Below are 12,866 nucleotides of genomic sequence, written 5' to 3'. Positions count from 1 at the left end.
CCTCCAACCTGATGGCATGAACATCGACTTCTCTAACTTCCGTTAATGCCCCTCCTCCCCTTCTTACCCCATCCCTGACATATTTAGTTGTATGTTTTTTCTCTCTCCCTCTCTCTCTCTGCCCATCACCCTGCCTGTTCTCCATCTCCCTCTGGTGCTCCCCCCTCCCCCTTTCTTTCTCCTGAGGCCTCCCGTCCCATGATCCTTTCCCTTCTCCAGCTCTGTATCACTTTTGCCAATCACCTTTCCAGCTCTCAGCTTCACCCCACCCCCTCCGGTCTTCTCCTATCATTTCGCATTTCCCCCTCAAGGCCCTTCCTATTCTCAAATCTCTTAGTATCTCTCCTTGCAGTTAGTCCTGACGAAGGGTCTCAGCCCGAAATGTCAACAGCGCTTCTCCTTATAGATGCTGCCTGGCCTGCTGTGTTCCACCAGCATTTTGTGTGTGTTGCTTGAATTTCCAGCATCTGCAGATTTCCTCATGTATGCTGTATTGTGTGTTGTTTTGCTGTATTGGCATTGGTGTGGGGACTGAGATTAGCTTAGGCAGCAGGGAGAAACTGAGTGAGGAAATAGAAAGCATGTAAAGAGGATACAGTTAAGGGGATCATGGATATTTGTGGCAGGTTGGAAAATGTGAACTATCAAAGGCAGGCGAACATTTGGTAGCTGAGTGCAACAGGATAACTTTGTAGTCTGAGGACAGCGTTTACTTTGGAGCAAGGAGCAGTAAAAAAAAAGAGTACAGAAAATGGGCAGCTGTGTGAATGGCCAGTGTATTTGAGAGGAGTTCTGGCAGTAAGGATTTGTACGTGCACTAAGCCAAGAAAAATGCAGCAGATTTGTTCCTTATAATGTGGTGACAATTATAATTTACAGGTTTGACAGTCAATAACAAGCACAGATCACATTCATCAAATCCTTGGTCTTTACCCAGGAACTTTCTAAAATTCAGCTGTGATTCAGTGATTGATAGATTTATGATGGAATCAAGGGACACGGTGTCAGTCCTGGGCAATAGCACTGAGCTAACACAACAGCCTTGTTCTTGTTGAAAGGCTGAGCAGGTATGAGGGATCAAAGCTGCTCTCTGTCTAGCCAGTGAACTTTCCAAATTAACAAAAAGATATGGAAGGTTGACCTGAAGGGAAATTATTCAATACCTCCTTTTGAAATCATTGATTTTAAAAAAACTGAAAGGTCTCAGTCAGGTCCACAGAAGGGTATATTATAGATTTGCTGAGCCTTCCCGAGACCAATTCCAGCCACAATTCTCAATCTATTTAAGGTCCAGACTTGATGCACCACTGTTACATACTTGGCACTACGTACTTGGAAAATGTCCTATCGACACAACCAATAACAGATGACACAATAGCCACAGCTTTACACACCGTCCTTAAACATCAGGAGAAGAAGGATGCTTATGTGAGAATGCTGTTCTTGGACTACAGTTCAGCATTCAACAACATAATTCTCTCCAGGCTCAACAAGAAGCTCAGCGACCTCGGCCTTCACCCTGCCTTGTGAAACTGGATCCTGGATTTCCTGCCAGATTGCTGGCAGGTGGTAAGAGTGGGCTCCCTCACCTCTGCCCCTCAACACAGGTGCCCCTCAGGGTTGTGTACTAAACCCCCCCTCCCCTTACTCTCTGTATACCCATGACTGTTTTGCCACCCACAGCTCCAATCTGCGAATTAAATTTGCTGATGACACTGCATTGATTGACCTAATCTCAAATAATAATGAGGCAGCCTACAGAGAAGAAGTCATCATCCTGACACAGCGGTGTCAAGAAAACAACCTCTCCCTCAACGTCGCAAAAACAAAGGAGCTGGTTGTGGACTACAGGAGGAATGGAGACAGGCTAACCCTATTGACATTAATGGATCTGGGGTTGAGAGGGTGAACGGCTTTAAGTTCCTCGGCATAAACATCACCAAGGATCTCACGTGGTCTGTACATACCGGCTGTGTGGTGAAAAAGGCACAACAGCGACTCTTTCACTTTAGACGGTTGAAGAAGTTTGGTATGGGCCCCCAAATCCCAAGAACTTTCTACAGGGGTGCAATTCAGAGCATCCTGACTGGCTGCATCACTGCCTGGTACGGGAACTATACCCCCTTGATCACAGGACTCTGTAGAGAGTGGTGCAAACAGCCCAATGCATCTGTAGGTGTGAACTTCCCACTATTCAGGATATTTACAAAGACAGGTGCGTAAAAACGACCTGAAGGATCATTGGGGTCCTGAGTCACACCAACCACAAACTGTTCCAGCTGCTACCATCTGAGAAACGGTATTGCAGCATAAAAGCCAGGACCAACAGGCTCTGGGACAACTTCTTCCACCAGGCCATCAGACTGATTAATTCATGCTGAGCAACTGTATTTCTATGTTATACTGACTATCCTGTTGTACATAATTTTATAAATTACTATAAATTGCACATTTAGATGGAGATGTAATGTAAAGTTTTTTTACTCCTCATGTAAATGAAGGATGTAAGTAATAAAGTCAATTCAATTCACAGCAGGGTAACTGGCTGAATGCTTTACGTTCCCAGTCACTGTGAACTCTGGCAATTTTTTTAAAAATCATCAACTTTCATCATTGATAATTCAATTTCACAGATATTTTAAAACTTTTTTTTTAAATGCCCTCTACAGCTTTTCTGCTTGTAGAGTGTCTTGGAGATTAATTTTTAATTACTAGAACTCTGTAAAATTGCCTACAAATGAAGATAACTCTGCAGAAAATACTGCTTCATATCCAGTCTTAAGCAGAGTTCATGGCTTAAATTAATAAGGTTAATGTATATTACTGCTAGATATTACATTACAGATAAATTAAAGGATGCTGCACATTTATGCTTTCTCTAGCATTATACATACCACTGCCAGTTGTAGCTCACTGTTTTGGGGCTGCATTATGATAGCCTCTTTGTAGATCTGCAAGGCCTCTTCATACCTCCCTGTGTTGTAGTACAGAGCCCCCAGAGGGGAGAGAGCATCCACAGTCCTAGTAACGTCAAGTGCTCTGTAAACAACAACAGTATCTCTTCAATATGGACTTTAACAAAACAGGAATAAGCCCTTCACTCTGCTGAGTCTGTGCCAACCATCAAGCATCCAAACCTTATCTCTCCAATATTCCCCATCAACCAAGTTTCTTCCACTCAATGACCAACTGATAGTAGCCAACTAACCGATCAACCTGCATGGCTCTGGGTTGCAGTCAAACTCACCAGTGCTTTGCACATCACATACACAGGAGCAAAAACACAAGTCAGAGGCATTGGCCAGACAAGCAGAGTGGACAACCAGACTCACGATTCATTTATCAACATTTACATTGAAACAAACTATGAAAGATATCATTGGCATTAACAACCAACACACCCAGGGGTGCACGAGTGAATCTGCAGATGCTGGAAATGGATGTGCTGGGGGTAGACTCAGCGTCGACGCACATTCCTGTGCCAACCCAGCATGCCCACAATGCCCTGCACACCAACACGGAATACAACAAAACAGAACTAGCAATAACAGCTACACAAGCCCCGTTACTTACTTTTACACACACACACACACACACACACACACACACACACACACACACACACACACACACACACACACACACACACACACACACACACACACACACACACACACACACACACACACACACACCCCCCCCCCCCCCCCACCCCCCACCCCACCCCACCACTGAGGGGACCAAAAATGATGGCGCCACTTAGAATGTAAAGATATTTTTCCTGTCTGAATCTGTGCGTTCAACAGCCCGGTAGTGCAGCAGTTAGTGCTGCTGCCTCACTGCTCCCGGGATCCAGCTCGGATGCTGCTTAGACAGTGTCTGCATGTTCTCCCTGTGATCGCATGCATTTCCTCCAGCAGCTCCGCTTTCCTCCCAGATCCAAAGACGTACTGGTAGGATTACCCCCGTAAATTTGCACAGGTAAGACACAAAACAAGCACAAGCCTCAAGAGGAAAGGTTACCTGGGTCAGGGCTTTTCCCTTTGGAGAAGAGGAGGATGAGAGACAACTTGATCGAGGTGTATAAGATGATAAAGGCATAGATAGAGTGGAGAGCCAGCACCTTTTTCCCAGGGTGAAAATGACTAAAACCAAAAGACTATTATGGTGATTGGAGGAAAGTTTAGAGTAGATGTCAGCAGTAGTTTATTTTTTTTACACACAAAGAGCAGTGTGCACGTGGAACACATTGCCAGGGTGGTGGTAGAGACTGGCACGTTAGGGATATGTGACAGTTTGAAAAGCACAATGATGAAAGAAAATTGGAGAGTTATGGGCAGTATGGGAGGGAAGGGTTAGGTGTTCCGCCCTACATCATGAGCTGAGGGGCCCATCCTGTGCTGTACTGTTTTATGTTCTAGATGTTGATGGGCACGTGGGATAAAATAATTTGCCAGGCTGCAATAAGGTGCAGGGAAATCGATGGCATTGTCTGTTAAAAGCTGACATGGATCTGATGGATCAAATAGCCACTTTCCTTGCTGTAATATATTGTAAGAGTGTACTGAAAGTACCATTCGTGTGCTATTAATAACCACCTTTCAGATGGGAGATAGGATGTATCTCTGCTTGTTTGTGTGCCATCCAAACTGTGAACTATTTTCTCTTCAAAAGGCTGCATGACCTGCCAAGTATTTCGAGCATTTCCCTCTTTAAAAAAACACTTACAGCATCAGTGATCTTACTTTTAACCTGCATATTTTTCTTTCAACAGCATGGTTTCCATTTCATAGTGTAACTCTTGAATGAGTTTAATATGATAGCAACCCTTTCAATCATTATACAATAAACTATTTTTCCTTCGAACTCTTTGGTGACCTGCTATGTTTTTTTTAAAAATCAGAACTTTCTCATTTCCTTCCTTCCCATGTATCCACCTTCCATTAACTGCGCCAAGAAGCATTTAAAACAGTGAAATATATCATTGACGCACCCACTTAAAAACAAAATACAAATTCTGGCCAAAAGTAAGTGGTTAAACAATGAATCCTGCTACAACTTTTCTCCTGGGCTGTTCATAGCAGTGACTGGGAGATTAATAAATACTTACTGGACTCTGGAGATTGCCAACTAAAGACGATAACTTTGCAGAAAGCATCACCTCTAGGTATAGCTAACTGGAGAATTTATCCACATGTTGAAAGTATGTTGTCTGCAGGAAATCCAATGTTACCTGACTGCTCTTCTGTGCAGCACAGAATCTGGTCCACCATTTTGACCTTTTACGCCAATCTGCACTAATCCCATCTGCTGCATTATGACTGCGTCCTTCCACGCCTTGCTGTTGGAGAGTCCGTCTAAATAACTCAAAGTAGTAGTTGTAGTTGATTCCCCCACCTCCTCTGGAACCATGGTGTGGAATAGTTTGTAGTCACTGCCCACCAGAGAAAGCAGGATCTCCCAGTGGCCACAAATTTTAATTCCACGTCCCATTCCCATTCTGATATGTCTATCCATGGCCTCCTCTACCGTCAAAATGAAGCCACACTCAGGTTGGAGGAACAACACCTTATATACCGGCTGGGTAGCCTCCAACCTGATGGCATGAACACTGACTTCTCTAACTTCCGTTAATGCCCCTCCTCCCCTTCTTACCAACTCCTTGATATATTTAGCTTTCTTCCCCCTCATTTTTTTTCTCTCTTTCTGCCCATCACTCTGCCTGTTCTCTATCTCCCTGTGGTGCTCCCCTCCCCCTTTCTTTCTCCCTAGGCCTCCCATCCCATGATCCTTTCCCTTCTCCAGCTCTGTATCCCTTTTGTCAATCACCTTTCCAGCTCTTAGCTTCACCTCAACCCCTCTGGTCTTCTGCTATCATTTCGCATTTTCCCCTCCCCCTCCTACTTTCAAATCTCTTACTATCATTCCTTTCAGTTAGTCCTGACAAAGGGTCTCGGCCCGAAACGTTGACAGCGCTTCTCGCTATAGGTGCTGCCTGGCCTGCTGCGTTCCACCAGCATTTTGTGTGTGTTGCTTGAATTTCCAGTATCTGCAGATTTCCTCATGTTTGCCTTTCATATTCCATGGATAGCCTTGATTCCTCTAACTTGCAATAATTATGCCCTCCTCCTCTCTCCTCACATTCCCCATTATGATTACCTTTTCACCCTTTCTCTTCTCCTCACCTGCCCACTGGTTCTCCTCCTCCTTCCCCTTTCTTCCATGGCCCTGTGACTTCTCCTATCAGATTCCTTCTTCTTCAGACCTTTACCTGTTCCACGTATCTCCTCCCAGCTTCTTGCTTCAGCCCTTCTTCCCTGGCTTCACCTATCACCATTTAGCTTGTACTCCATCCCCTCCCCCCACTTTCTTATTCTGGCTTCTTCCCCCTTCCTTTCCAATCCTAATGAAGAATCTTGGCTTAAAATTTTGACTGTTTATTTTCCTCAATAGATGCTGCTTGACTTGCTCAGTTCCTCCTGTACTTTGCGCATTGCTCTAGATTTCCAGCACCTGCAGAATCTCGTGTCTTTAACTTACCGTTTATACCAGGTTTCGGCTTCTTTGTTGTTGTTGGCTGAGCGCAGCAGTCGGCCGAGATTCAACATGGCAACATAGTGTTTGGGATTTAGCCGAATGGCATGCAAGTAATGACTAGAAGCCCTGTTCCCATCTCCTGCAAAATCCAATAAATTTCAATTGTCAGCAGATAAGAGCCAGTAGTTTGAAATCCAATAAGTCTACAGCAGATGTGACCTCATTGGCTGTTTGCGCGGCCTTGGATCACCTGAATAATACTAATACTTGCATCAGGCTTGGACCATAGACTTGGGGCGGTGAAATCGCTGTCTCACAGTTTCAGTGACCTGGATTCAATTCTGCCCTTGGGTACTGACTATGTGGAGTTTTCTCATTCTCCCTATGTTTGCTCATCCTCCCTATGACCCACACCCTAAAGACAGGTTGGCAGATTAACTGGCCAGTGTAAATTACTCTTAACATGTAGGTGAGTGTTAAAACCTGAGGAATGTTAATGAGTGTGTGTGGAAATTTTTTTTAAAGGATTAATGTACGAATAGAGTAGTTGTTAGTTAGTCCAGACTCACTAGGCCCAAAGGCCTGTATTGGTGGCATGCCACTATGACACAGGCTCAAGGTCTAGCTAAAGCCAACGGAACAGAAGTCTCTTAGGTGCAAAAGCTCTGTATAAAAGAGTCAATGTCCCCAGAACTTCAATGATATGCAAAATAATATCAACAATCCAGCAGTTCAATAAGCATTTGTGGAGAGAGGAACAAGAGTTAATGCTTCGGGTCAACAACCTTTTGTCAAGGCAGAAGGAAAGTCATTGGCCTGAAACATTTCCATTTGGCAGAGCAAGGTCAGCTGGTGAGGCAGCACTGTGTTAGTGCACAGAGAGACTTTCAGAAACCCATCAGCACTCCGCTCCCAAAGAAGGGTGACTTGAGGAGTAACACCCTAACAATAAATAAGGTCTATGTAGTAGCCCCTCTGAGGTAACACTCTCACGAGTAGACTCAGCAATGGACTGACATCCCTGGACATCTACCCCTGGTGGTAGATAGTTTATGCTGCAAAACTACTAATAGTAGAATAGCTCAATAAAATAACACCCCCGGAATAGCACCAGTAGTATTACCTTAGGTCTACGGAGAAACAACCCTCGAATTTTCAGACAAGGAGGTAAAACTGTCCCACTGATTATATGCCAGCAGATAAAAATGACTTTACTTACCTCTATCGACCAAGAAGACCCCATAGTTGTTGTGTAGGTCTGAGTTCTCAGGGCAGTTTTCAATTCCTCTTGCATACATCTCATCAGCTTCTTCAAATCGATCCTTCAGAGGAGGGCAGGAGAGGGGCAGAAAGGGTGATAGAGAACAGTAAAGTTATGATTATTTATTAACTTATGACAAAACACGATTTAAACTTCATCTTTTAGCTGCTCAACCAGTTATAAAATAATGATGATCCTTCTAAGATTGCTCTAGGCTTCCAATCAAAGAAAATAGGAAGCAGTTGAGTGGTGCAGTATGGTAGGACAGTGGAGCATATGGTGGAGCTGCTGTCTCATAGCTCCAGTGGTCCAGCTTCTGCTGCTGTGTGGAGTTTATGGTACATGCTCTCTCTGTGACTGTATGGGCTTCCTCTGGGTGCTCCAGGTTCCTCTTGCATCCCAACAGATACACACGTTGGTAGGTCAGTTGTGTAGGTGAGTGGCAGAATCTGAGGGGAGATTTAACTGGATCATTGGCTTACAGTAACAGAGTCATTGATAGTCAAACTCAAAGGGTTTTTTTCTGTCATGAACAAGAGAAAATCTGCAGATGCTGGAAATCCAAGAAACACACACAAAATGCTGGAGGAACTCAGTAGGTCAGGCAGCATCTATGGAAAAGAATGCAGTTGATGTTTCTGGCCAAGACCCTTCATCAGGACTGGAAAAAAAAGATGAAGCGTCAAAGGGGGTTTTTCTGTGCTATTTGACTTCGTGATTCCACATTTGAAGAAGGAATCAAACACTTCCATTTGCAGAGCCTGTCCAGGATAATTTTTAACAGAGATTAGAGGGGATTAAATATTCAAGAAATTCTGGCCTTGGTGGGAAAGGGATGACTTTCAGTGGCAGAACATGACTACTCAAGAGGCCACTATTGGAGGAACAGGTATGCTGGGGGATTATAAAGCCATTCAGGACAGAAACTAATGCAATCTTCCAGTTCTAGCCTTGTGTATCTCTCAGTTCCTTCATACCAGTACTGGTCTTCAACTTCCTTGCATTGAGAATTTGCTCTCAATTGTTTCAACTTCCTGTCTAATTTAGCTCTGAAAACAGACCACTTTTGGCAATTATCTGATTTCTACTTTGGCTTGTTGTTAATGTTTGCCTGATAATGCACGTATATTCTATAAAATTAAGGGTCCTGCACAATCATGAGGAATTGGCTGGGCTTTTCTCTTCAACAAAGGTGTCTTCCTCTGGTTGGCTAATAATTGGAGCTTTGTCACATGGTCTCAGACTGTCCCTGCCTTCAACGCCAAGTAACTGCACAGCTGCAAAACAAGACAGTTCTGAGTAACTGGAAGTCAACACAGCCATTCCAGGACAATGCTCTGACCAATTCAGAGCATCGTAGCCCATTTGAAAACTCTGAGTGAGATTTGCCCTTGCACTCTTTGACTGATGTCAAACTTACAAAAGTAATGTCAATCACAATGCAACATACAAAATGCCTCACCAGTCAGATTTTCCATCTCACTAATCTGAAATACAAGATTTTTTCCCTTAATATCAAACTCCAAGATTGTAACAACCCTAATTGCCCTAAAGCCATGCTACTTAAAGAGTGAGCACTCGAATTCTAGTCTGGGAGCTGTGACCACAGCCATCTCAGTGTTCTCTTTTACCCAGAGAAGTGAAGATCACCCCCACCTTAAGCTTCCTAGCCTCAGTGTAATTACAGCCTGCTTCTATGCTGAAGCGGTGCCCTCTGATGTGTGACTCCCCCACTACAGAAAACATCCTCTCCACATCCATTCTATCTAGGCCTTTCAATATTCGATAGGTTTCAATGAGGCTCCCCCCTCATTCTTCTAAACCCCAGTGAGTACAGGCCCAGAGCCATCAAATGCTCCTCACACATTCACCCATTCACTTCAGGGAACATTCTCACAAACCTCCTCTGGACCCTGGACCCTCTCCAATGCTAGTACATCCTTTCTAAGGGGCCCAAAACTGCTCACAATACTCCCAGTACAGTCTGACTAATGCCTTATAAAGCCACAGCATTACAGTCTTGCTTTTGTATTCTAGTCCTCTGAAAATGAATGCTAACATTGCATTTACCTTCCTCGCCACCAACTCAACCTGCAAGATAAACTTTAGGGAATCCTGTACAATGACTTCCAAGTCTTTTTGCACTTCTGATATCTGAAGTTGCTCCCCATTTAGAAAATAGTCAACACTTTTATTCCTTCTATCAATTCCATACTTTTCTCTAAACTATATTCCATCTACTACTTCCTTGCTCAATCTTAATCTAAGTCCTTCTACACACTCCTGCTTCCTCAGCACTACCTGCACCTCCACTTATCTTACTATTGCCCACAAACTTGGCCTCAACACTTTCAATGCCATTATCCAAATCATCAACATAGAGTATAATATGAAAAGAAACAGCCCCAACCCCTGTGGAACACCACTAGTCACTGGCAGCCAACAAGCATCAACAAAGTAGGTACATCTCAAATGCCACAGCAATTTCTCGTTAGAGTGAAGAAGGATGGTAGGGGACTTGATAGAGGTGTCTAAGATGTTAAGAGACATAGACAGAATTAATAGGCGGCGATTTTTTTCCCCTAGGTTGGATGTGGTTAATACTAAGGGGTATAATTGTAAGGTGATTGGAGCAAAGTAGAGGGTGCATGAAAGAGGTAAGTTCTTTACACAGAGAAACATAGAAAACCTACAGCACAATACAGGCCCTTCAGATCACAATGCTGTGCCAAACATGATCTTACTTTAGAAATGACCTAGGGTTACCCATAGCCCTCTATTCTTCTAAGCTCCATGTACCCATCCAGGAGTCTCTTAAAAGACCCTATCTTATCTGCCTCCTCCACAGTCGCTGGCAGCCCATTCCACACACTCAACACTCTCTGCATAAAAAACTTACCCCTGACATCTCCTCTGTACCTACTTCCAACCACCTTAAAACTGTGCCCTCTCATGTTAGCCATTTCAGCCTTGGGAAAAAGCATCTGACTGTCCACATGATCAATGCCTCTCATCATCTTATACACCTCTATCAGGTCACCTCTCATCCTCCATCACTCCAAGGAGAAAAGGCCAAGTTCACTCAACCTATTCTCATAAGATGTGCTCCCCAATCCAGGCAACATCCTTGCAAATCTCCTCTGCACCCTTTCTAGGGTTTCCACATCGTTCCTGTAGTAAGGCGACCAGAACTGAGCACAGTACTCCAAGTGGGGTCTGACCAGGGTCCTATAGAGCTGCAACATTACCTCTCTGCTCTTGAACTCATTCCCACAGTTGATGAAGGCCAATGCACCTTATGCCTCCTTAACCACAGAGTCAACCTGCGCAGCAGCTTTGAGTGTCCTATTGACTCGGATGCCAAGATTCCTCTGATCCTCCACATCACCAAGACAGTGGGTGGATACATGGAATGTCCTGCCGGGGGTGGTGGTAGAGGCTGATATATTATGGATATTTTAAAAACTCTTAGATAGACACCTAGATGATAAAAAAAAATGGAGGGCTGTGTAGGTACAGAGGGTTAGATTAATCTTAGAGTAGCTTATAAAGTGGATGCAACACGATGGGCTGAAGACGTGCTCTAGTGTTCTCTGTTCCAAGATGTTCCACAGAGATCTGTGGACCTGTAATTGAAGATTCTGATCTTTATGGTACATTCCCAACCAGCATTAGACATTACCTTTATGCTGCTCAAGGTTATAACAAGTCATTTCACAGCTGAACAGCCTCAGTCAACCGAAAGCTAGGACCAGAGGGCACAGCCCCAGACTGGGAAGAGGTCTCTTTTGAACAGCGATAAGAAGATGGTGATGATTCAGCCAGACGGATTTGAATTCATTGCCAAAGATGGCTGTGGTGGCCAAGTCATTTGGTATATTTAAAGCAGAGGATGATAGGTTCTTGATTAGTAAGGGTTTCAAAGGATATGAGAAGGGAGGAGAATGGGGTTGAGAGGGATAATAAATCAGCCATATTGGAACTGCAGATCAGACTCAATAGGCCAAATGGCCTAATTCTACTCCTGGCTTTTATGGACTTAATTCTAGAGGATTGGATCTGTTGTCGCTTCCTTTCATGAAGTGTATTCCACATCAAAACAACCCAGTGCATAAAAATACTTCACTTCATCTTTTTTTAATTAAAATGACTCATGATGCCGATTACCTTTTTTAAATCTGCTAATCTGAGCAGAACAAATAAGCCCCCGCTGTCTTTCCACATATAAATAGCAGAGCATTTATTGACCATATTGTGTCAGCTGATGTGTCAGAGTGGAGAAGATGACTCAGAGTAAGCCATCTATCTGACATCAAATAATATCTGTTTTTGTAGAAACTGTGGCTTAAAGAAGAGAGGAAACAAGGACTACAGCAACTTCTCCAAATAAAAAATACACTAAGTGGAGGATAGTTACAATGTTAAAAAAAGCTCATAAAATTAATCTACATGTAACTCAGTTCTGGTCAACAGTGTTGACCTGCAGAAGAATTACCCAATTAACTCAATTGTACACAAACAGGTGAGTGTGTGGAATGCCCTGACAGGGGTGGTGGTAGAAGCAGATACATTAGGGCTAGTTAATAAACTCTTAGATAGGCACATGGATGACAGAAAAATGGAGAGCCATGTGGGAGGGGAGGGTTAGATTAATCTTAGAATAGGCTAGAAGGTTGGCATAACATCGTGGGCAGAAGGGCCTGTACTGTGCTGCAGTGTTCGGTTTTAACTCCATGCAAGCCTGCTTTAGCACTCTCCTTAACAGAATGGTGTCAGCTCTCCATGACAACACAGTTCTCATAAGAAAAGAGAATATTTCTCAGCAGAGCCTTAACCAGAGCCTCTTCAGATCCTCATTAGTTCTGGCTGTCAAAACTTTAATTTCCACAAGCAACACGGTTATGAGGGCTTCTGGGGCTAAACGTGCAGTTTAAATCTATGTCCCATTGACTTATTTATGCCTCAAGATTATGATATTCAAAGGCCATTTTCCAGTTTGGGTTTATCCACTAGTAAGGAAGCAGAGCTACAAATACCCCTTTCCAACTCGCTATCCCATAATGTGCAG

The 12,866-nt window shown here is 43.7% G+C and overlaps 1 protein-coding gene across 2 annotated transcripts in view; it reads right to left on the bottom strand.

Annotated features, from left to right (window-relative positions):
* Positions 1-12,866, bottom strand: part of tmtc1 (transmembrane O-mannosyltransferase targeting cadherins 1) — a 175,358-nt gene that overhangs the window by 16,143 nt on the left and 146,349 nt on the right. For both annotated transcript variants that reach the window (XM_073059004.1, XM_073059003.1), the window contains exons 13-15: positions 7,757-7,859; positions 6,541-6,676; positions 2,895-3,039 (exon numbers count right to left, since the gene is read on the bottom strand). In XM_073059004.1, coding sequence (XP_072915105.1) covers positions 2,895-3,039; positions 6,541-6,676; positions 7,757-7,859 — 384 coding nt within the window. The remainder of the gene's footprint in view (positions 1-2,894; positions 3,040-6,540; positions 6,677-7,756; positions 7,860-12,866) is intronic.

Source organism: Hemitrygon akajei, chromosome 10 (assembly GCF_048418815.1).
Source record: "Hemitrygon akajei chromosome 10, sHemAka1.3, whole genome shotgun sequence".
Taxonomy (NCBI): domain Eukaryota; kingdom Metazoa; phylum Chordata; class Chondrichthyes; order Myliobatiformes; family Dasyatidae; genus Hemitrygon; species Hemitrygon akajei.
The sequence above is the reverse complement of the archived record's forward strand: the minus strand, read 5'-3'. Positions and strand labels throughout refer to the sequence as shown.